The 25,206-nt window shown below is 48.0% G+C and overlaps 1 protein-coding gene across 1 annotated transcript in view; it reads left to right on the top strand.

Moving 5' to 3' along the window:
• LOC138807014 (ran-binding protein 10) overlaps window positions 1-24,612 on the top strand; it is a 55,929-nt gene extending 31,317 nt beyond the window's left edge. Inside the window, exons 4-14 of the mRNA XM_069992575.1 lie at window positions 5,871-6,038; window positions 10,695-10,717; window positions 12,845-13,029; window positions 15,872-15,984; window positions 17,591-17,699; window positions 17,802-17,950; window positions 18,142-18,346; window positions 19,063-19,184; window positions 19,646-19,791; window positions 20,313-20,424; window positions 20,759-24,612. Coding sequence (XP_069848676.1) covers window positions 5,871-6,038; window positions 10,695-10,717; window positions 12,845-13,029; window positions 15,872-15,984; window positions 17,591-17,699; window positions 17,802-17,950; window positions 18,142-18,346; window positions 19,063-19,184; window positions 19,646-19,791; window positions 20,313-20,424; window positions 20,759-20,889 — 1,463 coding nt within the window. The 3' untranslated portion in view covers window positions 20,890-24,612. The remainder of the gene's footprint in view (window positions 1-5,870; window positions 6,039-10,694; window positions 10,718-12,844; window positions 13,030-15,871; window positions 15,985-17,590; window positions 17,700-17,801; window positions 17,951-18,141; window positions 18,347-19,062; window positions 19,185-19,645; window positions 19,792-20,312; window positions 20,425-20,758) is intronic.
• The last annotated feature ends 594 nt before the right edge of the window (window positions 24,613-25,206 follow it).

Genomic DNA, 25,206 nt, shown 5'->3' with positions numbered 1-25,206 from the left:
GGGAGATGGCTGGTTTGTATTCAAGTTAGCTTTGTGGGAAGTGGTGCTGTGGTTCAGTTGGTAGAGTGCTAGTCTTGAGCACCAAGTGCCTCAGGGACAACACCCAGGCCCTGAGTTCAAACTCAACAACTGACCAAAAAAAAAAAACAAAAAAAAAAAACGAGCTTTCTTTGGGGCTGGGAATGTGGCTTACTGGTAGAGTTCCTTGTTTAGCGTGCATGAAGCCCTTGGTTTGATTCCTCAGTACCACATAAACAAAAAAAGCTGGAAGTGACATTGTGGCTCAAGTGATAGAGTGCTAGCCTTGAGCAAAAGAAGCTCAGGGACAGTGCCCAGGCCCTGAGTTCAAGCCCCAGGACTGGCAAAAATAAACAGATAAGGTAAGTTAGCTTTGTGGATGAGGCATGGGCTGGCCTCTTTGCTGGTCAGCCTTTGGTCAGCCATAGCGCAGGTCCCCTTTTAGGGTTTTGGTCTAATGTGCTGATGATGTGGTCCAGCAGTAGAGCCCTCTCCACTCTTTTTTTTTTTTTTGCCAGTTGTGGGGCCTGAACTCTGGGCCTGGGTGCTGTCCCTCAGCTCTTCAGCTCAAGGCTAGCACTTTACCACTTGAGCTACAGTGCCACTTCCGGCTTTTTCTGCTTATGTGGTGCCGAGGAATCGAACCCAGGGCCTCATGCATGCAAGGCAAGCACTCTACCACTGAGCCACCTTCCCAACCCATCTCTCCACTCTTTTCTACTCCGGGACTGAGGCCCTGGATTCTTTCTGGCAAATGGAATGGTATGGGTAGGCTTCTAGGAAACAATCATGTTGAAATCTGGGTGCTGGTGACTCACATCTATAATCTTAGCTACTCAGGAAGCTGAGTTTGAAACCAACCCAGGCAGGAAAGTTCGTGAAATTCTCTCTCTCTTTTTTTTTTTGTCAGCTGTGGGGCTTGAACTCTGGGCCTGGGCACTGTCCCTCAGTTCTTAGCTCTTCAGCTCAAGGCTAGCTCTCTACCTCTTGAGCCACAGCACCACTTCCAGTTTTCTGGTGGTTTATTGGAGGTAAGAGTCTCATGGACTTTCCTGCCTGGGCTGGCTTTGAACTGAGATCCTCAGATCTCAGCCTCCTGAGTAGCTAGGATTACAGACATGAGCCACCAGGGCCTGGCTATGTTTGTGAATTTTTTTTTTTTTTTTTTTTTGGTTGTAACACCGGAACTGTGGTGAGCTTTTCAGCTCAAGGCTAGCGTTATACCACTTGAGCCACACCACCACTTCCGGCTTTTTCTGCTTATGTGGTGCTGAGGAATTGAACCCAGGGCCTCATGCATGCAAGGCAAGCACTCTACCACTGAGCTACCTTCCCAGCTCTGTGAAAATCTTATCTCCAATTAACCACCAAAAAACTGAAAGAGGAGCTGTGGTTTGAGTGGTAGAGCACTAGCTTTGAGCTTAAAAAGCTCAGGGATAGTTCCCAGGCTGTGAAATTAAGCCCCAGGATTGGCACCGGTAAAACAAAAACATGTTGGAATCTCCAGCACTCCCACAGGGAGTCTCCTACTTCTGGGTCACTTGTAACTAGGGGTGGTGTCTGGGAATGCCAAGATGATGAGCCATTTCCTCAACCACCCTGTGCACTTCTATGCTGGATCTTCCCGTCTGAATGATGATGCAGAGGAAGTGGGTGGTGCTGGAGCATCTGATCTAGGCTCTGTGGCCTCCTGCCTCCTGGCCCATACGTAGCGTGGCTTCTCCTTGCATCACTAGCATCTGTGCCTGACATGGCAGGGGATAGGCTTCTCTGTGTAGGTGTTTGGTCGCCTACCTATCAGTTCTCTTTGGGAATGACAAGGCCTAATCTCTTTGGAGAGGAAAGAATGGTGAGTTGGGTGGCAATCTGTCGGGGTGTTGTCCCCATTGTGCAGTCCCAGCCATCCTTCTGAATCAGAGCCAGCTGACCCAGACAATAGTATCTGCCTGACTTGTTCTGGCCCTCATGTCCTGCTGCCCCTGGAGGCAGCTGTCTCTGGTCTTTTTTTTTTTTTTTGGTTGTGGGGCTTGAACTCTGGGCCTGGGCACTGTCCTTCAGCTCTTCAGCTCAAGGCTAGCACTCTACCACTTGAGCCACAGCGCCACTTCCGGATTTTTCTGCTTATGTGGTACTGAGGAATCGAACCCAGGGCCTCATGCATGCAAGGCAAGCACTCTACCACTGAGCCACCTTCCAAGCCCATGTCTCTGGTCTTATAGTGAGAGAGGTATGTCTCACTTGCAGACATATCTCCATTCTCACACCAGGCCCACCTAAAGAGGGGTGAGTGCTCACACTGTTGTCTTTAGGGCTCAAATGGTGAAGTGGAGTGTCCCACCCACTATGAAGTGGGGGGATATGATGGTGGGGTGGTGGTGGTAGTATCCCTGCATAGCTGCAGAACCCTTTACTGGAAAGGACTTAGAACCATAGATTTCTCTCATGCTACTGGAGATCTTCACATCCCTGGCCCTGTTTCATTAGTGAGAAAAAAGTAATTCAATTCTGTCATAGCTTGGAAAAGAACACAGTTTTGCCCACACCTTGATTCTAGAACTTGTTCTCCAGAGCTATAAGATGATTACTTCAGGCCTCTACTGTAATTACAGCAGTAATAAGAAATGAATTCAGAACAGACCTAGGAACTGACTAGTGGTTAAAGAGGCCCAGTGAGAACCAGGCAGAAGAGAAAGAATATAGGCTGTATGCTAGAGAGGACTAATAAAGTGTTTTGAAAACTTTAAAGGGGTAGGTATTGGGATTAGATCACGATGCATTGGTAAAAGGCTAGTAGACATCACTAACCTGTGGGTTTAGTTCTGAAAGGATCCCTAGAGTAACAAGCAGACTTTCTGAAGGACTCTCTTAGATTGAAATGGACAGTGGCTGTGCTGGCCATGTGAGTAATGGACTTGGCTTTGGGGAAAGAAGGCCATCTTGGTGAAGTAGCCCTGAAGAGGCTCCTTACTAGTTTTCTGTCATCTGCTAGTAATGCTGGTTATAGCAAACAGCAGGGTTGTGCTGTATTCTTCTAATAGTTTGCCACATTGTGGTCAGTTATCATGCATGCTTCATTTGTGGGGGAGTACTGTTGTGGCTCATGTGGCCCACAGATGTGGATCTTGAATCTCAGTAATCTGGTAGACAAACCTGGGGCCATTAGGCACAATATGATCCAGACTTGAAAGGATGATTGTTATTGGTCCTCACTTGCTGCTCTTCATCTGTAGCTCTTCACAGAGGAGAGGAATAGTGGTGCTGTCAGGAGCCAGAGCGTTTACTGAGTTGATACCTAAGAAATGGGCATTCTTTTTTTTTGGTCGGTTGTGAAGCTTGTACTCTGGGCCTGGGCACTGTCCCTCAGCTCTTCAGCTCAAGGCAAGCGCTCTACCACTTGAGCCAGCCACAGTGCCACTTCTGGTTTTCTGAGTGGTTTATTTGAGATAAGACTCTCATGGACTTTTCCTGCCCAGGATGGCTTTGAACCATGATCCTCATATCTCAGCCTCCTGAGTAGCTAGGATTACAGGTGTGAGCCACCAGCACCTGGCAGAAATGGGCATTCTTGTACCCAGAAGAGCTGTTTACCTGAGATCAAATGATCTGGGACCCCCAGCTAGAGAAAGGCCTCTTCACTTTGGTCTGGTAAGCTTAGGAGTTGGGTTTATTTATGCTCAGAGCAGCACAATGTCCTCTAAGCCAGGTGGTTTCAGCATGTCTGGAAGATTGAGCATAGGCCTTGCTTAGCAGATGTTCTACCACTTTTGAGCCATGTTTCCAATCCAGGCTTTGGTCCTTCTAAAGCCAGTCCTAATTCTCATTATAGTTTCCTTGTGGTGCTGAGAGAGTTATAAGGAAAGAGCCACAGCTTCAACTTCATCCTAGATTTGTTTAACCAAGCAGTTGCTAGCTAAAAAGACAGGAAAGTTAACTGGGTGCCGGTGGCTCACGCCTGTAATCCTAGCTACTCAGGAGGCTGAGATCTGAGGATTGTGGTTCAAAGCCAGCCCGGGCAGGAACATCCGTGAGACTCTTATCTCCAATAGACCACTAGAATACTGTAAGTGGAGCTGTGGCTCAAGCGGTAGAGCTCTTGCCGTGAGCTGAAGAGCTCAGAGACAGTGCCCAGGCCCAGAGTTCAAGCCCCACGACTGACCAAAAAAAAAAAAAAAAGACAGGAAAGTTCAGGATACTCAAGGCTTGGGATAAATGCTGTGACTTTAAGGAGCCATTTGCCTTCAACTCACTGGCCCACACTCAGAGTTTCTTTTTGGCCCTGTCTCTTCAGTCATGTCCTGGTTCCTTGTCAATCCTTGGCCCTGTTTTCTGTCCCTTCTCTCTGCTGCACCTCTGTGCCTATTGCCCCAACAGAGTGTAGCCTTGCTTTCTGAGGGCTTCAGGTCTCAAGTGTCTGGCTCTCTGACCTTTCTTCCCAGGAGAGACCATCTGGTTATGCTGGTTGTGACATGTGGAGTGTGTATCCCTTTGCCCGTAAACCATACATCTTCCTGAGCCTTGTTTAGTGGATTCACTGTATAAAACCATATCCGCTTCAGAGATCTTGCTGCTACTTTTAATAATTTCTATGTTGCTTTTTTGTGTGTGCTGGTATTTAAACTTAAACTCAGGGCCTTGTGCTTTCACTAAATATTACAATTTTTGAGTTAAATTTTGATTTTTTTGGTCAGTTGTAGGGTTTGAACTCTGAGCCTGGGCGCTGTCCCTGTGCTCTTCAGTTCAAGGCGAGCGCTCTACCACTTGAGCCACAGCACCACTTTCAAATATCCCAATTTTTTAATGCTATTGCAAATTAATTTCCAGGACTAGGGATTTTTTTTTTTTTTGGTGCCAGTTCTAGTGCTTCAACTTGAAGCCTCCTACTCTATTTGGCGTTTTTACTCAAGGCTGGTGATCTACCACTTGAACCACACCTCTGCTTCTAGATTTTTGCTGGTTAAGTGGAGATAAGAGTTAAATGGATTTTTCTGCCTGGACTGGTTTTGAACCTCAGTTGTCAGATTTCTGCCTCCTGAGCAGCTAGGATTACAGGCATAAGCCACCTACACTGGCTTAAGGGCTAGAGATTTTTATCTCACTCGTACAGCACTTGTATAGTATGGGACAGGAATGAAAAGTTAGGGAAAAAGGGGGAGGGATGAAGAGTGGGGCTTCCGTGTGCTTCCACCTTTGATGGACCCAGGGCATTATCCAAACAGCTTTCCTACAGGAAATTTTAATTAGTGTATTTAAAGTAGGCATGCTAGAGTTAATAGGATCACACTGTGAATGAGAGGTGGTCATAGTCTGACTGCAGTCCATGTAGGAGGTGGGGGTGTAGGTTATAGATATGTATAGTCTCCCTTAGGTAGTCACCAGGCAGAAGCAGTTGGATGGACCATGTGAAGGACTAGGGGAGCATGGAGTTGGTGCTTCTAGCCTGAGAATAAGATGAATTCTTAGGTCACATAAGTGATAAGAATACACTGTAGCACCCCAGGCAGGGGTCAAGGGCCTTGTGCCCACAGATAAGGACCTAGATTCTTTACTTCTGAGTGAATCTGCCATGATAGACTTCTGAGGTCAGTTCTAGCCCTCTCCCTGACTGCTTTCTTGTGAGTCCCTTCCAAGTTTTGGTTCCTGACTTAGCTGCTCAGACTTACTGTCTGGACTTATGGCCAGAATGTGCTTGATGTGCAGCAAGACACTCTATGAAGTGGCTGTGTGAGAGGCCATGCCCATGAGTGCTGACTTAGACTGTTGGAGACGGAAGGTGGGGAGGGGTGGTTTCTGTGACTGACATGTTCCTCTCTCAATTACATCATTTCTGCTATTGCTGTTCTGTTCACCCACAGGTTGGGACAAACATTCTTATGGTTACCATGGTGATGACGGGCATTCCTTCTGCTCTTCTGGGACTGGCCAGCCATATGGTCCCACATTCACCACAGGAGATGTGATCGGCTGCTGTGTCAACCTCATCAATGGCACCTGCTTCTACACCAAGAATGGCCACAGTCTTGGTAGGTACATAGGAGACCTTGGAGGATCTGTCCTGTGGAATTACTTTAGTTGGTTCAAAGGTAGGCCTTGAAGTTAAACCAGTGTCACAGAGCCTCTGCTAAGTTCTGGGGAACTACAGACATTTTTAGCCATTCAAACCTTTTTTAGGTGAGTGGAGTGTAATAGAGGAGAGCAGAGAGGGTAGCCATTGTTAATCTGTCTAGTCACTAGGTTTAATAAGCCTGGGTGTTGAGAGTGCAGCAATGCTCTGGTCATTGATCCTGGCTTGCCTGTGGCACTTGCTGGAGCAGGTATTAGATGAGAAGTGTAAGGATCCTATGTACATAGTTGACAGTAGTGGGTGCTTGCATTCCTATGCCCTGGTCCAGATGTGGCCAAGGTGCTGGTTGTTGTGGAGTAACAATGAGGATTGCAGGACAGAAGGTGAAGGCAGGAATCAGATGGAGACAGATCTCTGGCCTGTTCATGGTTTATGGGCAGCACCCTTGGCAGAATTACACTGAGGACGTCTTTGAAATCAAGAGAGACAGGATGGAATAGAGAAAAGGCCAAAGGAAGGGACAGGTAGCCTGAAGTAACAATAGCTATGGATGTAGAAAGTGGGGTCAAACACAAGGTCCAGGAGCAGCCTGGCAAAGCTTAGTGACAGATCAGGTATGCTTTCAAGAAGGAAAGGAGCTGGGTGCCAGTAGCTCATACCTGTAATCCTAGCTACTCAGAAGGCTGAGATCAGAGGATTGTAGTTCAAAGCTGGTTCAAAATGGGCAGAAGAGTCCCCGTGAGATTCTTATCTCCAATTAACCACCACTCAAAAAACCATAAGTGAGACTGGATAGAGTGCATGCCTAACATGCATGAAACCCTGGTTTGATTCCTCAGTACCACATAAACAGGAAAAGCTGGAAGTGGTGCTGTGGCTCAAATAGTAGAGTGCTAGCCTTGAGCAAAAGAAGCTCAGAGACAGTGCCCACTCTAAATTCAAGCCCCAGGACTGGCAAACAAACAAACAAATACAGAAGAGGATTTGTGGCTCAGTTGGTAGTACACTAGCCTTGAGCACAAAGAGGCTCAGACCTGAGTTCAAGCCCCATGACTGACCAAAAAAAAAAAAAAAAAAAAAAGGAAAGGCAGTCTGGGGACTGGTGGCTCACGCCTATAATCCTAGCTACTTAGGAGGCTGCGATCTGAGGATCGAAGTTCAAAACTAGCCCAGGCAGGAATGTCTGTGAGGTTCTTATCTTAGAAAATCAGAAGTGCTATGGCTCAAAGTGGTAGAGCACTAGTCTTGAGCAAAAAGAGCTCAGGAACAGTACCCAGACTTCAAGTTCAAGCCCTTGACCGAGCCCCCCCCCCCCCAAAAAAAAAAAAAGAAAGAAAGAAAGAAAGGCAAGAAGTGGCTGGACTAGTGGAACATAAACCAGAAGGAGTACAAGAGTGTACCTATCAGCCTATAGAGAGGATGGGGCTTGAATGGTCCTTTGGAAGGCAGAGCTATCTGTGCACATGTAGAAACTTAGCATTAGAATTTGAATGAGGGAGACTTTGACTCTCACAGGCACTGACTAGTATGTAGCCCCAAGGTAAATGCTTTAACTGTTGGGCTTACCTGCCTAGCCTTGTAGGGGTCCTGGTTTGACCACACCCCTAGAATGATATAACAAAAAGAGGTGGCAGCACCCTGCCAGCTGTACCGTAAACCCTGCAGGAAAGAGCAGGGTATTTTCTTCCTCAGAGGCTTGTTTCTCCTGGTTTGGGGCAGTTGCACACCATAACTCAGAGCTGGCAGGAAAGGCCAGGGAGCTAGGTTGCTGAGAGTTTGGCTTGAACTCAGGGCTTTGCGCTCTCTAGCTTTTTGCTTAAAGCTGATATTAAAACACTTAGCCACACCTCCACTTCTGGCTTTTGCTGGTTAATTGGAGATAAGAGTCTCTTGGATTTGACTGCCCAAGTTGGCTTGAAACCACAGTTCTCAGATCTCAGCCTCCTGAGTAGCTAGGATTACAGGTGTGAGCCAAAAGTACCTGGCCATAACCTAAAATTTGATAAGAATGTTTGAGTATGTTTTTATAAAGGTATTGATAAAATTTCAGAAGGGGACAAGTCTAAGATTTGAGTTTGTTCAGGTAGACACCAGCCTTTTATGAATCAGTTTTGTTAGCAGTTTTGTTTTAATTTTCATCTGGTCCACAAGGATATTATTGAGACATTACTAAAAAATAGATACAGTGTATCCCCTGCATTTTCTAGATCATGTAATGAAGCTGGAGTGGCAGATGCTTGCTGAATCTTCTCTTGTCCCTGTTTCCTTCTCATAAGCCACCTTATCAATAATGTGCTTCATACTCTAAGCCTGTCCTCTTTCGAGAGGCAGGATGGCCTTTCTTGCCTCTGTCCTTCCTGCTCCCTTCCTCTGTCACAGTACTCGCTTTGTGTGCCATTACTCAGTTGTCTGTGTCACATGTCATCTCTTTCGCTGGATTTGGAAGCACTTTAAGGACCTCACTTGCAGCTGTTTCTCCAGTCCTATTTACAAGGCTGGCTACTGAGAGGCCTCAGCATATACTTAGAGGAGGAATGAATGAGTAAATGGAGGCAGGAAACAAGTTGAGTTCACAGGTGGTTTGTGTGCTTTAAGCGTTATCACACAGCACTGTGCTCTTACGGGGTCCTCCATTCTCAGCCTCTATATCTGACCTTTGACCATCTGGTCCAGGTCTGTCTCTTTGTTTTTTTTGTTTTTTGGTCAGTCGTGGGGCTTGAACTCAGGGCTTAGGCACTGTCCCTGAGCTCAAAGCTAGTTGAGCCACATCTCCACTTTTGGTTATCTGGTGGTTAATTGGAGATAAGAGTGTCATGGACTTTCCTGCTCCTACTGGCTTCAAACCCCAATCCTCAGATTTCAACCTCCTTAGTAGCTAGGATCACAGACATGAGCCATCAGCACCCTGCCTTTTTTTCCCCTCCCTCCCTTTCTCAACAGGCTCTCTAAGTCATGAACCATACTCCAAGTCCTGGCCCAGTCAGTAAATTTGACTAGCCTTTGTTCTTGAATCTTGATATAGTCATTCTTCATGTGGGTCAACTTAGTTCTTGCTATTACAGTGGCCTTGCAAGGCTAACAGGGAAGGGAGCTGGAGGAACACTGTTGTGCAGTGGTATGAGGAGGGAGTTCTTTTCTTATCTTGGAAGTACCTCAAGGCCTTGTCTTTCCTGAGTGCCATGTGGCAGCGCTGGACAGGCCTTAATATTCATTTTCTGCCCAGAAGTGTGACAGTTGCTTCACCCTGTGGCCCAACCACAGCTAACCTGGACCTAGACCTTATGGTTTATGAAGCAGCTTTCATAGACTGCCTTGTGTTCTTTTTTCTTTCTTGAGGTGAAGGATTGGTGTTATCCCATTCTGCAGATGAACCCAGAGAAGTTGAGTAACTTACCAAAGGTTATACTACAAATAACTGATGGAGCTGGACTCCTTCCAGGGTTAAGTGAGCTTCCTCACTAAGCCCAGGAGTGAGCAAAATCCTGACCACTCTGAGATCGTTGAGGGCAGATTGGAGAGTTGCTGAGGGACTGCTGATCCTGCATGTGGGGTTCAGAAGTGACCTTGGGCAGTAAGGCCTTTGGGTTTATGATTTTCCCCCGTTAGGGAGCAGAGTAACTTAGCAAAAAAAAGTACATCATCTGTTTCTTGGTATTTCATCCATAAACGAGTATTAGAGGCAGTGTGCCTCTTCCAAGGCTTTTCTGAGAGAGCTATGGTCAGGCCTTATCTGTTCTTTCTTGCTAGATTTCTGGTTCTTTTCTGGATGAAGGCTGGCCTGGAGGAGTAGACTGGGGATTTCCAGGGGGTCAGCCAATTGAAAACCTCTCAGGCTCAGGGGCTCATCAGAGATGTAGACTTTATCTTAAAATTAAAGGCCTATGAGGTGTTGGCAGAGGCTCCCATAGCCCTGCCCTTACATTATTTCTCAATTTGCCAAACATGAGCATTTTGATGTATATTCTGAGGCCCTACTTCTTTCACTGACAAATCCAGCTTACAGCTCCTTAACCATAAGGACATCTGGACATCCAGCTCCTTCTCCTGGCAGGAGATTTTTCAGGATACACAGGCCATTGTTGACTGGAGGGTGCCAACTTGGAGCCACTGAGGAATGAGTGTGGTCTATATATACACTGTCTGTCTCTACTTCTCTATCAGCGTAGCCATGACACTGGAGCATCAAACTCACACTAGAAATTCATTCAGATCCACCACTTCTGGCAGCTCTGTGACTGTTGGCAGTTCATTTAACCTGAAGCTTACTTTCCTTGTCTGTAAATTGGGATAAGAATGCCTGATCCCCAGAACTGGTATGAGGTAATGGATGACAGAAAGTCTACCACCACAATTGGTTTTCCATAAACAGTGATTTGGTCAAGAGGAGTATCAGTCCTGAAGGGCCTGAAGAGGTAGATCTTTTCTTTTAGTCTTTTCTAGTACATTTTCCTTGAGAGATTAGGAGAGCTGTGGATAGTTACCTAAGCTCTGACTTCCTCTTTGGGGCCTAAAACTGTCAGGCCAGGTACTTGGCCATTACACACCTGTAGGGGCAGAGGAGAGCAAGAGACTGGTCCTGTCTAGTGGCCTGATTACTGTTTCTTTCACCCCACAGGTATAGCCTTCACAGACCTACCGGTAAGTACCACCAGTGGGCCTGCCCCTTCCTGGGCTATTGGGGGCTGCCTGGGATGGGGTGTGGGAGTACCTGTAAGTGCACGGTGTGGAGTCTGACCCTTTCCTCAACCAGGGATGTGTGCTGTGCTGTCAGCTTGAGGGTACCAATGGGGGGTACCTGCTGGTCTTCCTCTCTCTCTCCAGCAGCAAGGCCTGGTCTTCCTCCACGACTCTTAGCAGGTGACAGAAATTTGTGGTATTTCCAAAAGCAGCTGTGGGGTGGGTAGGGTGGAAAGATGGTGGTGGAAGAGAGTAGCTCCATGGCTTAGATGGCTGAGCCAGCTTCTTGTGGCTTACAGCCAGTGGGCTGGGTACAGAGGATAGGGAGCTATTTCTGAACTCTTTTAGGAAGCCATTTCTTGAATGTGACCATCAGAAATCCCTGAGGCAACCCAAAGCCCTCAGGGATCTCCATTGCCGCCATGCTGGGTCCCCCGCAAAGTAAGAGAGAGAAGCCTTGTGAGGTTTCTCCTCTTTAAAAAGGATGGGGTTAGATTTGCCAGGGCTTATAAGTTTGGGGCTGTCTTTACCTCTTGTTGCCAGTACTTGACTATGAGTCACCAGGCACCGTCTCATGCAGGGCCTCCACCCAGAATGCAGGGAGCCTGGCCTGACTGTATGTGCTCTGACTGGTTCTGGAAGGAAGGAAGGTTCACTGACTATGTTGGCTGCTGTGAGATCCTGGACACCCCATAATGCCCTAGGGAACATCCTTGTGATCTGAGGGAATCACAACCTATTACAGCATCCAGGGTCATGTTCAGATCTCCTGTGTATGGATTGGAATCCCTCTCATTCACCTGAAGACCCTAGAAGGGACCTAGACAAAGAAAGAAAGGTTAAGGGCTGGGAAGGTGGCTCAGTGGTAGAGTGCTTGCCTTGCATGCATGAAGCCCTGGGTTCGATTCCTCAGCACCACATAAGAAAAAAGAAAAAAGCCAGAAGTGGCGCTGTGGCTCAAGTGGTAGAGTGCTAGCCTTGAGCTGAAGAGCTGAGGGACAGCGCCCAGGCCCAGAGTTCAAGCCCCACAACTGGGCCCCCCAAAAAAAAAAAGAAAGAAAGAAAGAAAGAAGGGTTAAGATAATTCTGACCCTGGTTGGGGAAGAATCTAGGTGTGGAGACATGACATGAAATGACTGGACATAAGTGAAAGCAGTATGCTGCCAAGTTCTAGAAAGTGTAGGAAATTACTGTCCCTGTGGGCAGTGATGGGTCAGAGAATGTTGCTGGAGGTGGTGGGCTTTGCCTGTGGTATAGAGGATGAGAGGGAAAGAAAGAAAGGAGAGCTCATAGAGGGTTGAATGAACCCAGCCTGCCAAGAAAAGGTACATGGTACTCATGAATGACATATGGTCTAAGAATGGGAAGGAAAGAGTAGATTGGGAAACCCCAGAAAGATGAGGTACAGTGACTTGGAGAAGGCAGATAAGGCTCTAGGTAGTGGTGATGGGAGTCACAGGAGGCACAAAGTAGAGTGACCTGGCAGAAACTGTTCATGGTAGGGGAGAAAGTGTGGGGAGCCCCACATTTCATTGGCTGAGTGATCCCATTACTGGAAAGGCAAAAGTTTCTCACTTCCCCTTTGCCAGCCTAGTACCACTCACCTAATCCTTTGTCTGCTCTTTTCTTCCCTCCTCTTTTGTTTCAATTCTGACCCTTCCTTCCCCCCTTCATGTAGCTCATTTTTTTGTATGTGTGTGGCCAACGAGTCCTTATCCCTGGATCTTTCTGAGAGGAGCCATCATACATCCCTGCAGCCCACTTTCATGGACATGCCCGCAGGGTTGCTCAGCCCGCACTGCTGTCTTAGATAAGTTCTAGAAGGGACTATTGGGCCTTGGGTACACAATGGCCTCTGATGCAAAGCAGGAGACTTCATATTGAGCCTTGCTTGCTTTTCTTTTGCTTTCTCCCTTTAAACTTTGGGGTATAGTATCTGATAGGGAGGTGGGCCAAATGTAGCTTAGCTCTACCACCTCCTGTTTGGCAACTTTCTTCTAGCACTAGTGTTGGCTGGCAGGAGCCATGGAGGTAAAACAAGGCCCTGCTGCCCCTCAGGGCCTGACTGACATTCATTCTCCTCCTCAGGCCAACCTCTACCCCACCGTAGGCCTCCAGACACCTGGGGAGATTGTGGATGCCAACTTTGGGCAGCAGCCCTTCCTGTTCGACATTGAGGACTACATGCGGGAGTGGCGTGCTAAGGTCCAGGGCACCGTCCACGGCTTCCCTATCAGCGCCCGGCTGGGTGAATGGCAGGCGGTGCTGCAGAAGTGAGTGTCAATCTCCCCCATCTGATGCTCGTGTAGGTTGCTTTTAGGAATTCTGTAGAGGACTGTGCTTCCTGGAAGCATTCCTAGGTGATTCAATGTTGCCTGCTTCCTTCTCAACGTGAGCTGCTGCTGGTTAAGCATTTGCCCCTCAGCCAGTGTTTGGAAGGCTTCTGTGTTTAACAGCAGCAACTGTGTTCCTCCCAGGCCTTTTTTTGTGTGTGTGCTAGTCCTAGGGCTTGAACTCAGGGCCTGAACTCTTCTGGCTTTTTCTGAGTAGTTTATTGGAGATAAGAGTCACAGTGTTTCTTGCCTGGGCTGGCTTCAAACTGCTATCTTCAGATCTCAACCTCCTGAATATCTAGGATTACAGGAATAGCCACCAGTGCCCAGCTGTCTCTCTCAGGTCATTTTGCAGAGGATGTTGTAGAACCCCTTGTGGTCTATTCCTCTGTGGATGCTATTTTCCACCATAGGAAGTATCTACTCACTCTGGCCTGAGGAAGTCATACCTGTGGCCAGACCACAGGTTAGTATTCTGGTAAGTCTTATGCATCCACATCAGTGGTGGCAAGAGGAGAGTTCCCTCAGACCAGCCTTGCCAGCTCCGTGACTGATTAATTCCCAGACTGTCCTGGAAGCTAGCTTTACTGAAACTCCCATGGAGGCCAGGTTTGAGGTTTTTCTTCAAGTGGCCAGCTGCAGTCCTAAGTGAGACAATGACCAGTACCCACTCTGCTAGGAAAAGGGGTGTTAACTTGGCTCCCGAGGGTGCGAAGGGCTTGGCTAGCCCTCATCCTTGCCCTGTAGAGATACCGGGGTGCCAGGGTCCCTTGTGTGAGATTGGGATGTATCCTGGGTTCTTTATGAAACTTTCCTTTTCTTGAGAAATTGTTATTAAGGCAACCCTGACTGAGGGCTAAGGCACAGGTAGATGGCCAGGCAGCCCAGGCACCTCTGGTTCTCAGCCCTCAGTGCAGATGAGAAATGTTTCTTCCCATGATCAGGATAGCACTACTTCCCATAGCAGGCTTGTGAGGAGGAATGATGGAGCTGCCTGGCCCCCATGTACGAGGGATGTACACCTTTAGATTTCAGGGTGCAGGTTCAGCACATGGATGTTTTTGTTTCTGTGTGTATCCATGTGCCTATATGTGTTCCTAGGCAGTATTTGCCAAAACTTGTATATAATTTGTGTTTTGTGGTTTCACATAGCTTTATTTAATAAATACTGGAAATGATTAGGTTTTTAGGAGACAAATTTGCCACAAGCTCTTTGGCTAGCTTCCCCTGTTTGATATTTCCTTTTTCTCATTTTTTGTTTTTAATTTTTTTAATTTTGTGGTGCTAAGGATAGAACTCAGGGCCTCACACATGCTAGACAAGCACTGTACCCACATCCCCAATCCCTGCTTGCTTACTTGCTTTCTTCCTTTCTTTCTCCCTCCCCTCCTTATAGGTGACCCTTTCTTACATTAAAAAATTTCTCTTAAGTAGCATTATTTTCATGATGACCTTTTAAGAAGTGGAATTCTTGGGACCAGGAAACTGCATTTTAGAGGCATCTAATGTTCAGCTGAACCATGTTTCTGTCAAAAATTTTCCCTTGTGTTTATAATAATAATAGTTATAATGATTACTCAGAGTATATTATTATGTAGTATAATTTCATAATAAGAGATTTTGTTTATGGACTTTATGGCAGGCACTTTATTAGTATTTTCTCATTTACCCTTTAAAATATGAAGAGAAACATTGACAAACATCTAGGCCTTCCACAGCAGCCCTTGAAGCATTTGTGTTGAAAATGGCATCAGGCACATACATACCTAGGATTTACTCCTATTTTTTGGTGGTGGTGGTGGTGGGGCTTGAACTCAGGGCCTGGGTGCTGTCCCTGAGCCTCTCTGTGCTCAAGGCCAGCCCTCTACCAATTTGAGACACAGCTCCACTTCTTGTTTTTGTGGTGGTTAATTGGAGATAAGAGTTTCACAGACTTTCCTGCCCGGGCTAGCTCTGAACCACAATCCTCAGATCTCAGCATCCTGAGTAGCTAGGATTATAGCTGTGAGCCACTAGCACCTGGCATATTTACGTCTGTTTACATCAGGCATGATGACTCATCTTTCTGCTCTCCACACGTGCATATACTCTCATATGCATGCACACATATACCACTGCTCAGACAGCTTCAGGTGGCATTTAATACCTACTGGACATTAAGTCCTTTTCCCAAAGATTGTGTTCCTGTTAGTCCTGCTGGTGTTTGTCCTTTTACAGCAAGATCACCCTGATATCTTCCCTTCTTGGGCCCTCCCTCTGTGGCGTATCATGGAATAACTTTGGTTCATGAATTAGCTGCCATCACTGTAGACCCAGTTCTACAAAAGGGCAGGATCCCTGGAGTATGGGCAGCCCTAGAAGAGCTCCTGTGTGTTTGGCAGGTATGCATGCGCCAGGCATGCTCTGTGTCTGGCAAGCTGCCATATACTTCTTGGCTGGTTATCATTTCAGGAAGCCTTGGGTGAAACAATTGGCTGGCTCTAGGCTTGCTAGCATTTACCAGAAGGCAGTTGCTCCTATGAGGTTGGGGGGGCATCATGTCCCAGAGAACTGTAGACATTCCTCCAGCCTGTGAGCACAGATGTGACCAACCCCTTTCCCTGCTTTATTGGCATGAGAACTGAGGCAAATTTTCATTTTGTTCGAATCTTTTCAGTTCTGTGGGTATTGTAACCTCCAAGATGTGTTTAGGGAAAACTGCATAGGGAAGTAGTCTGTTTCACCAAGAGGTCATGAGAAATATGGTTCTTGAGTGTCACCTCAAGCTCTTCCTTTCTTCTAGCATGGTCTCGTCTTACCTGGTGCATCATGGGTATTGTGCCACGGCCACGGCTTTTGCCCGAATGACTGAAACCCCGATTCAGGAAGAACAGGCGTCCATAAAGAACAGACAAAGTAAGGTTAATTCTCCACTACCCTTCTCTTTCACCTCTCCTTGATTCTAATCTCTGATTCATGCCAGCCCTGGTTAACATGTCAGGAGTCCAGTCCTCACCACTCTGGAGACTAGCCCAAGGCTAGTCCCAGACCCTGCTTTTGTTCCTCCTTCCAGACAGCACTGCCCACGTGAACAGCTAGAGGAAGGTGTCAGAGCAGCCTCATTAACCTCCACTCTGAAAGCCAGGTAGGGGTCTGGTCCTGGCACGGCTAGATCCTGTTCCTCTATGCCTGCTTCCTCCCTTCTGAGACCTGGATTCTACTCAGTCTCCTATTCATGGTCTTCCAGTAAGAGTGTTTGCGTCTTGTGATACTCATATCCTATCTTTCCAACTATTTATTCAACCTTGGAAGTTCTGCTTGTTCCTAGCCAAAGAGGACTTAATGGTCAGATAGAGCAAAGCTGATGCTCAGTGAAGGTGACTCTCTTTTCTTCCTGCCCCTGGTCCTGCCATTTGCAGACAGCCTAGTTCTTTTTGGCCCAAACCAGCTTTCCTAGTATTCATATTGCCTGTGTACTGTGTGTTTGGTGCCCCTTTACTAAGGGAAGTGTTGCCAGATATCAGAGCCTGTACAGGAGATGATAGGAAGAAGAAAGACAAGATGATGTGAGTAAGTGGGTGTTTATGGACATGTGTGTCTGAGTGCCTGACTGTGTGTCTCTCAAAGACTACTGTCTCTTTATATGTGCATGTGTCTGTGTCTCCCAGAAAAACTGTGCTCAGCCAGACAGGTGGAAAGGGATCCCAGACTTGGGATCTATGGATGAAAGAGCCTCAGACCTAGAAGTCACTCCTAGTAAGATTCAGCAGGTCCCAGCACAAAACTGAGAGGGAATTATTAAGATGCTTGTGGCCCAGGAGGTGTTATCATCAGCGATGCCAGTGTGCCGATGACCTCCTCTCCTAGCAAGGGAGCATACTGCAGCCCCTACAGATTGCCAGTGCAAGAGCCCTGGTCTAAATCAATGCACTCCCCTTGCCGCTCCCCTTCAGGACCTGGAGAAGGAGGAGTGTTTGCAGAGGAGCCTTAGATCACTAGCTTCCTGCGTGTCTGTGTGAAGATCATGCTGCCACAGCCAGGGTTTTCCCTTCAGTTCTGTCCCACAGGAATGAGCCTCCAAATTCCCTTTCTGTCTCTGGGCTGCAAGGTCCCTTCATTTTCCTCTCTTTTTCTTTTCTTTTTCTTTTTTTAATTTATTGTGAAAATACTGTACAGAGGGATTACAACTACATGGGCAAGGTCATAAGTACATTTCTTACCAAGCATTGTTGCCTCCTCCTTTGTTTCCCCTTCCATCCCTGCCCCCCTACCCCCCACCCTTTCCTTTCTTTTTCTTGAGGACTCCTTGACACTTGGCAGAAACCATGCCCTGCTGTGGGCTTGAGCTGCCAGGTTCTCTCTTTAGCCTCTTCTGTGAGCATCTTCAGGCAGCAGGACACTCTGAACTATCTCACATGACTCTTGGCTGGCTTCTACCCTGTGGCTTGCCATGTCCCATATATATATGGCTATGAAGAAGATCTATGGTCCTCACTTATGGCTGTGTTTTTGCTCTCTGCAGAGATCCAGAAGCTGGTGCTGGAGGGCCGGGTGGGTGAAGCCATTGAGACAACCCAGCACTTCTACCCTGGGCTGCTGGAGCACAACCCTAACCTGCTCTTCATGCTCAAGTAAGTTGGGTTTGTCAGTCCCACAGCCCAGCCCCTCTGCTGGTGGCAAGAACCTATAGCCCGGGCCAGGCCCAGAGCTTCGCTGCTCTGCTCCCTCCACAGGTGCCGACAATTTGTGGAGATGGTGAATGGCACCGACAGTGAGGTCCGCAGCTTGAGCTCCCGAAGCCCCAAGTCCCAAGACAGCTATCCTGGCTCCCCCAGCCTCAGCCCCCGACATGGCCCCAGTAGTTCCCACATGCACAACACAGGTCAGCCACTCCCCAGAGGGCTCTGGGAAGAGCTGGTGTGGAGAAGAATGGCCACCCTACATGCCCTTCCCTACAGTGGGCTCAGGGCCGGCTGCTGGATTGGGGGGAAGGGAAAGGGACCACTGTGGCAACCCCTGGGTCCCGCTTGATGGCAAGCTGCCCCTCCTCCTCTGACCATCCCCGGCTTCTAGGAGCAGACAGTCCCAGCTGCAGCAATGGCGTCGCATCCACCAAGAGCAAACAGAACCACAGTAAATACCCCGCACCCAGCTCCTCCTCCTCGTCCTCGTCCTCCTCGTCCTCCTCCTCCCCGTCCTCCGTCAATTACTCCGAGTCCAACTCAACAGACTCTACCAAGTCCCAGCCCCACAGCAGTACCAGTAACCAGGAGACCAGGTGCCTGTCTTGCTACGCTTCCTCCACTCTGCTTCTGCTCTGCACCTGTTGGGTCCACTGCAGCCTGTCCTTCAAGTGCTGTCCCCTGCACTTCACTTCTACCTCTATCATAGGTCTATGCCTGAAGTGCTAGCTGTGGTCAATTTTCTTGGCCCTGGCTTTCTTTGGAGGTGCTGACCCTGCCTGACTGTGGTTTCCTCTACGGGGACTTGTCTTCCAAAGAGGCTGGCCCTGCTATGGTATTTTATGAAGGAGCTATTATAGGATCTGGCTCCTGAGCAACCAGTCTGCAGACAGGGGATCTGAGCTGCAAACTATAGCTCCAGGTGGCTTATATAGGTTCTCTGCATGTTCTAAGTTTTCTGAATTTGGCTCTCAACCAAGGCCACAGAGATGCCCAAGAGGCCCATGGTACTTAGTCATTAGGAATAACAGGGATATATAGAAGAGACATGTCAGCTCACAGGAGAGCCAGGAAGAAAAAAAATCACAGGAGCAACTGTAGAAGAATGGGAACCAGGTGACAGTCCTCTAGAGATAGCTGTAGTAGGTGCCGAGTCCCTTGGAGCCTGGGAAGCTTGGTCTTTTCTGTCATGCTCCTGGCAGCCCCTGTTTATCTGCAGCTACCATAGCTAAAGACTAAATGGAGGCCCAGCCAGGCTGTTCCAACAACATCCCCTTGGCCAATTCCCCATTCTCACTTCATTTCTTCACAGTGATAGCGAAATGGAGATGGAAGCAGAACATTATCCCAATGGCATGCTGGAAACCATGTCCACACGCATTGTCAATGGTGCCTACAAACATGAGGACCTGCAGACAGATGAGTCTAGCATGGGTAAGTAAGGGCTGTGCCCCAGCATGACCCACCTGATGGCTGCTGAGAGGGCAATACACAGTGCCTCTGAAGGGACTAGGATGGAAGCGTTAAGCAGCTTTAGAAGCTCTAGTCAGACTAGGTCTACTACTTTCTTAGCCATTCATGGACGTGTTCCTTAAGTAGCTTCAAATGTGTAGTACGACTCAGGCCTGCTGCCAAAAAACCAGACGTCCTATGTTTGAGGCTGGAGAGAATTTGATGAGCACTGTACATCTGTGCAGGGTGGGAAGAGAGCAGCTTCCAGGTCCTGTCTGACCCCTGGCCTGGCCTGTGTGCTAGGTACACTTGAAAGCACCTGTGCTCTGGCTGCTCCCCTTATTCTCTGAGCCCTTGACTGCCAGAAGTTACAGCTTCTTAGGTCTTCCTAACTTTCTCTTCTCTTTCTTCCTATTGTGTTCTCTGCTGGCCTCTGGGTACAGATGATGGACATCCACGACGGCAGCTCTGCGGGGGCAACCAGGCTGCCACAGAGAGGATCATCCTGTTTGGCCGTGAGTTGCAAGCACTAAGTGAGCAGCTGGGCCGCGAGTATGGCAAGAATTTGGCCCACACAGAAATGTTACAGGTATAGAATGAGTCAGGCCCTCAACGCAATGAGTAGGACCTCACTTGATTCTGGGGACCAGATAGCTTTGGCATATCCAGGGGCAGCAGCAATAGGGCGGAGTGGGCTCTATCAGGTCTTTTTTTTTTTTTGTTCATGGGGCTTGAACTGTGGGCCTGGGCGCTGTCCCTGAGCTCTTTAGCTCCAGGCAAGCACTCTACCACTTGAGCCACAGCGCCACTTCTGGTTTTCTGGTGGTTAATTGGAGATAAGAGTCTCATGGACTTTCCTGCTTGGGTTGGCTTTGAGCTCCTCAGATCTCAACCTCCTGAGTAACTAGGATTATAGGCATGAGCCACCTGCACCTGGCTGTGTCAGATCTTTAGTGGAAAGTGGGCGTCTGTGGTCTAGTAAGGGTGCAACCCTGCAGCCTACAGCCAGGTGTGTTGTTCTATCCCTAGGCATTATGTTCTGTCCCCTCTAGAGGCATAGAGTACGTTTAATATGTGCCACAGTCCTCTTAAGAGTGATTTGTTCCTTAGGATGCCTTCAGCCTACTGGCATACTCAGATCCCTGGAGCTGCCCAGTTGGCCAGCAGCTTGACCCCATCCAGAGGGAACCTGTATGCGCTGCTCTCAACAGCGCCATTTTAGGTGAGTACATCTAACCAAAGCAGATACTGACACATGAGTGTCTAAGAGGCCCCTCCTTGCTCTCCCTGCAAAGAACAGTGAGATTGGCCCAGACCATCTCTGATGACTCACAGGGTTTCTGGGTTTCCAGGCTGAGCCTAAATCCTGACCTTTCCCAACTGAGTTTGCTGCTAGATTATGACCATAAGAGAAAGCCAAGGTCCTCAGGTTGCTGTCAGGCCTGGTGGCTAGGATACTCACAAGAATTCTATTTCCCCATTCCACCTATAAGGAACTTAGACCTGGCTCCAAACCCTGATTAGGGCAGTAACTGGTCCCTATATCTCCTCCACAGAGTCTCAGAACCTGCCAAAGCAGCCTCCTCTGATGCTCGCCCTGGGCCAGGCATCTGAATGTCTACGGCTCATGGCCCGAGCGGGCCTGGGATCTTGCTCCTTTGCCAGAGTTGATGACTACTTGCACTAGCTGACCATACTACTGGCTGGCCCCACCTGGCCCTCCTTCGGCTCCCAGGCTGGAGCAGCCCTGCCCTCCATATGCACCTGGCACAGGGACCTGGAAGCCATGGAAAGAGTCCATTCCTCCTGCCCAGCCTGCCTGCCCATCTTCCCTCCCTCCCTCCGTCCCTCTTTTCCTTCCTTCCTTCCTTCCTTCCTTTCTTCCTTTCTTCCTTCCCTCTTTCTTTCCTCCTCTTGCTCACTCTCTCTTTTCCTTGCTCTCTCTTCCCTTTATGTGCAGAGGCCTGTGACACAGTATTGGCTGGTTACTCATGTAGCGCCTTCTCTTTTAAAGGAGCTTTTATTTTGAGGAGGGGTTGGGGTTTTTTAATCTTTTTTCCTCCTGACTGAGCCACCAGTGTTTATCTCGGGAGAATTTGTGCTGAGCTGGTTTCTGCTAATTTAGTGATAAAACCTATCCAGGTTGGTGATAGCTTATTATTTTCATAAGTAAAAAAAGGAAAAAAAATAAATGAGATTATATATATATAAATATATATATATATATATTAAAAAAAAGAGAGACACAGTATTTATCGTAGCATTAGTGGTCCAGCACCTCTTGGGTGAGGCTGTCCAGACACTATGTGTTTTTATTTTAGTCCAACTCATTAAAAAAAAATATCATCTCTGTCACCTCAGCAAAGTGGTTTATTTTAGGCTCCATCTTTGTTGAGCCACAGGCCCAGCTGCCACACAGAGAAATTGCATTGACATTTGGGGTAGGGCAGGGGACTTGGTAGGCAGGGTCAGGCTAAGTTGCTTTGCAGCATCTCAGGAGATACTGGATATCCCTAAGTATGAGTGTTCCTAGGCCCCTGAGAGTTGGACTAAGCAGAGAGCTGCAAGGCCAGAAATCCAAAGAAGTGCTAAATTGGCCCAGGGCCATACAGCAAAGCAAGGAAGCAGAGGGTCCTTGGCCAGCACACTGTCTACCACTCTACGCTGCCTCTCACTGCCTGCCTTGTCCCTCTTCTCTTCTCAATGTCCTGCCTTCACTTGTTATTAAGGTGGCCAAATAATTCGTTTCTTCTCGATTGATTTCCTGAAAACTACCTGCCTTCAAACCAAGAGCTGCTGAGTGCCAGCCGCTAGGAGGAGCACTCATTCCCAGGAGAGAGGCTCTTGAGGACAGGGACTGCTCTCTTCCTGCTTGGGTCTTTTAACAGTCGCTGCACAGCTCTGATGGGATTGATGATGGTACCTCATGGAAGCAGATGCTGGTCCCTGGAGTAGATGTAACTTGACTGTGTACCTGGTTTTCTGCAGCGATGCCAGGCTACTGTTTGCAGATTGGCCCAAGCCATTGTAGGAAAGAGGAAGGGACCGCCGCCACGCCACCCCCCCACCCCCCCATGAGCTTTACAAATGTCTTACCAGTTGTTTCAGATGATCCTTTCCAGCTGTTAGGCAAAAGTCCTGCTACCACTGGAAGGGCTGAGATGCTGCCAGGACTTGAGTGGCTATCTGTGGAGAAGACTGGCTGTCCAGGAGGAGAAACAAGGAGAGTCCTACACAGAGGAGCACCTGGAGGGGCTGGGATTACCATACCTGCTTCACAGTGTGGAGGACAGCCCACAAGTAGTTCTATAATGATTAGGGTCAGCCATGCAAAGCCAGAAGTTGAACTTAGAATTTCTGGACCTGGGCTGGTTGAGCATCTGCTCTGTAAGTGGACATGGGAGTGCCTGGTAAGGCCTAAGATACTTCCTCCCTACCAAGCCCACAGCTGGACAAAAACCAAACAATTTAGGTGAATCAGCTGCTGATGAGAGACCAGGACTCTGGCAGAGATCTTCCAGAATTTTGTCTTGGAGGATCATCCTATAGGCTATTTCTTTTTCTTAATCCTTGCCAGGGCTCCATCTGTCAGTCCATAAATCATGACCCATCAGGAGATGGGAAATTCATTGTGGAAAAACAAGCTGCAGTCTCAGAGATTGGAAACATCAGGCTGTTAAAATGGTCAGCCTGGGGGGCTGGAGGTACGGCTCACGTAATGAGGTCCTGTGTTTAAACTCCAGTTACCCCCCCCCCCCACACACACACAAAATAATCAGCCTGAGTCAGGTGCTGAAGGTTCACACCTATAATCCTAGCTACTTAAAGGCTAAAATCTGAGGATCAAGGTTTGAAGCCAGCCTGGGCAGGAAAGTCCATGAGACTTATCTACAATTAACCCTCACACCACCACCACCACCACCACCAAAAAAAAAAAACACCCCAAACTGGAGGTATGGCTCAAGTGGTAGTGCTAGCCTTGAGCAAAAAAGCTCGGGAACAGCACCCAAGTCTTGAGTTCAAGTTCCAGGACTATGTGCCCCCCCCCACCCCCACACACATATACAAAGCCTAGCAGGATTGAGAGGTAAATCCAGAGGCATTTGCAATTACAGGAGTTTAGACAACATCTCCAATAATCTCTTACAAATAAGGGATCCAGGAGAATAAGTGACTTGTCTGAAGTCACACAGCAAATTAGTAGCTATATACAGGCAAAATAAGGACTAACCTTATACCTAGGCCTGAGGCAAAATAACATATGAGCCCTGTAAGGGGTCAGGTTGGCATGGCTTCCAGTGGTGCCTGGTACTGGTACCTTCATGAGTGTGTCAGGGATGGGGATAGATGCCTTGACTTGAGTTGTGGAGTAGCTAAGAAAGGGCCCTGGAGGGCTCGGGACAGCTGTGTGCTGCATAGGGTTGGCTTGCACTCAGTACCCATGCCACCTCCCCATTTTCTGTGCCTTATCTCACTGTTTCAGCTGAATTCAAGTTGTTTACTCTGTTCCTCTCTGGAGGGGCTCCCTGTCCCAGTTGGATAACTCACCTTTGGGACATAAGCCTTTGCCCCCACAAGCCATGGAGAGGTCAAAACCAAGCTGCTTGAGCTGGCTGTCTTTGCTGATAGTCCAGGCCCACCTGCAGGTAGAGGAGCCCCGTATGCACACCCAGACCGATCAGCCTATCAGCTTTCAGGAGCCCTGAGAGCACCTCAGAACAGCTCTGGTGAAAGGCTGGACCTAATCTATGGGGGCAAGAGGAAGACCTGGCACTGTTCAGTTATCCAGACCTGGGTGTGCAGCCTTCCCTACTCACCTTGCCTGTGGCACCAGATAGTTGCTCTCTCAAGAGTAGAAACTGGCAGACCACTCAAAGAAAGTCAAAACTCCCAATCCCTACCCACATGGGTCTGAGGCTGTGTGTAGGCCATCAGAACAGGGATACTACACGTAGAGTGGGGACTCCCTAGCCACCCAGCACCTTCCCAGCCCTTAAGCAAGCACAAAGAAGTTGAGACAGAGGACTGTTGGAGCTGAAAGGTTCCTTTGGTTGCTCACAACTCAGGTATGCACATAGTGTGGCAGCTGGACACCAGAGCCCTACTTGACCGCCAGGCACCTGGACCAATGGCCAGATGGTGGTTTCTGGCTGCCCAAGTACCCCGCTCCCTTGCAAAAGATTTCCTCCCATTATTAACTACAGCTGAAACAGACATCCTTCACATTGGGCACACTGCTTCTGCCTTTGTCCTCGCTAGTTGGTATCTGGCATTAGCATGAAACTTAAGGGTTTGGGAGGGTCGAGCGAATTCTAACACAAAACATCCTATTAAAATTGTACTTGAGATGAGAAAAACTCCTGTTGTATTTTGACAGAATTATTTTTATTAAAATACACATCCATGAGCAGTCATGACTGTCTCGTCTCTGTTTCAAGCCTTCTTGGAGGTTGGTGTGCTTTGTGTTGACACATCCTGTTCCAGAGAAATCAGGCCCTCAACCCGGCTCTAGAGTGCTCAGGCCTTGGTGCCTCTTAAGTACCTTTGAAACTTCGTGTTTGCAAGAGCCCAAATTGGAGAGGTACTGCAGCTACAGTTTTGTTCCTTGAAACAGCTTTCATATTAGACAAGGAAAACAGCAAATTCAGCCTCAAAAAGGTGAGCCACAGAATTTCCCATGAAAGTAAGATTTTTAAGAATGTAGTTATTTCTCAGTGTCTACAGGGAAATGGTTCCAGGAAACCTCCTCCCATGTTCAAGTCCCTTATATACAAAATGGTATACTTCTATATACCTACAGACATCCTTTTATATACCATTATCTCTATTATTCCCAATACCTGAAAAATGCTTTGTAAATAGTTATCCTATTGTTTAGGAAATATGACAAGAAAAAGTTATGTTTGGCAGTTTTTTTCTCTTCTGTGTGTGTGTGTGTGTGTGTGTGTGTGTGTGTGTGTGTGTTACACCAATCCTGGGGTTTGAACTCAAGGCCTGGGCGCTG

The sequence above is a fragment of the Dipodomys merriami genome, unplaced genomic scaffold (assembly GCF_024711535.1).
Source record: "Dipodomys merriami isolate MVZ:Mamm:240054 unplaced genomic scaffold, mDipMer1.0.p SCAF_41, whole genome shotgun sequence".
Classification (NCBI taxonomy): domain Eukaryota; kingdom Metazoa; phylum Chordata; class Mammalia; order Rodentia; family Heteromyidae; genus Dipodomys; species Dipodomys merriami.
The sequence above is the reverse complement of the archived record's forward strand: the minus strand, read 5'-3'. Positions and strand labels throughout refer to the sequence as shown.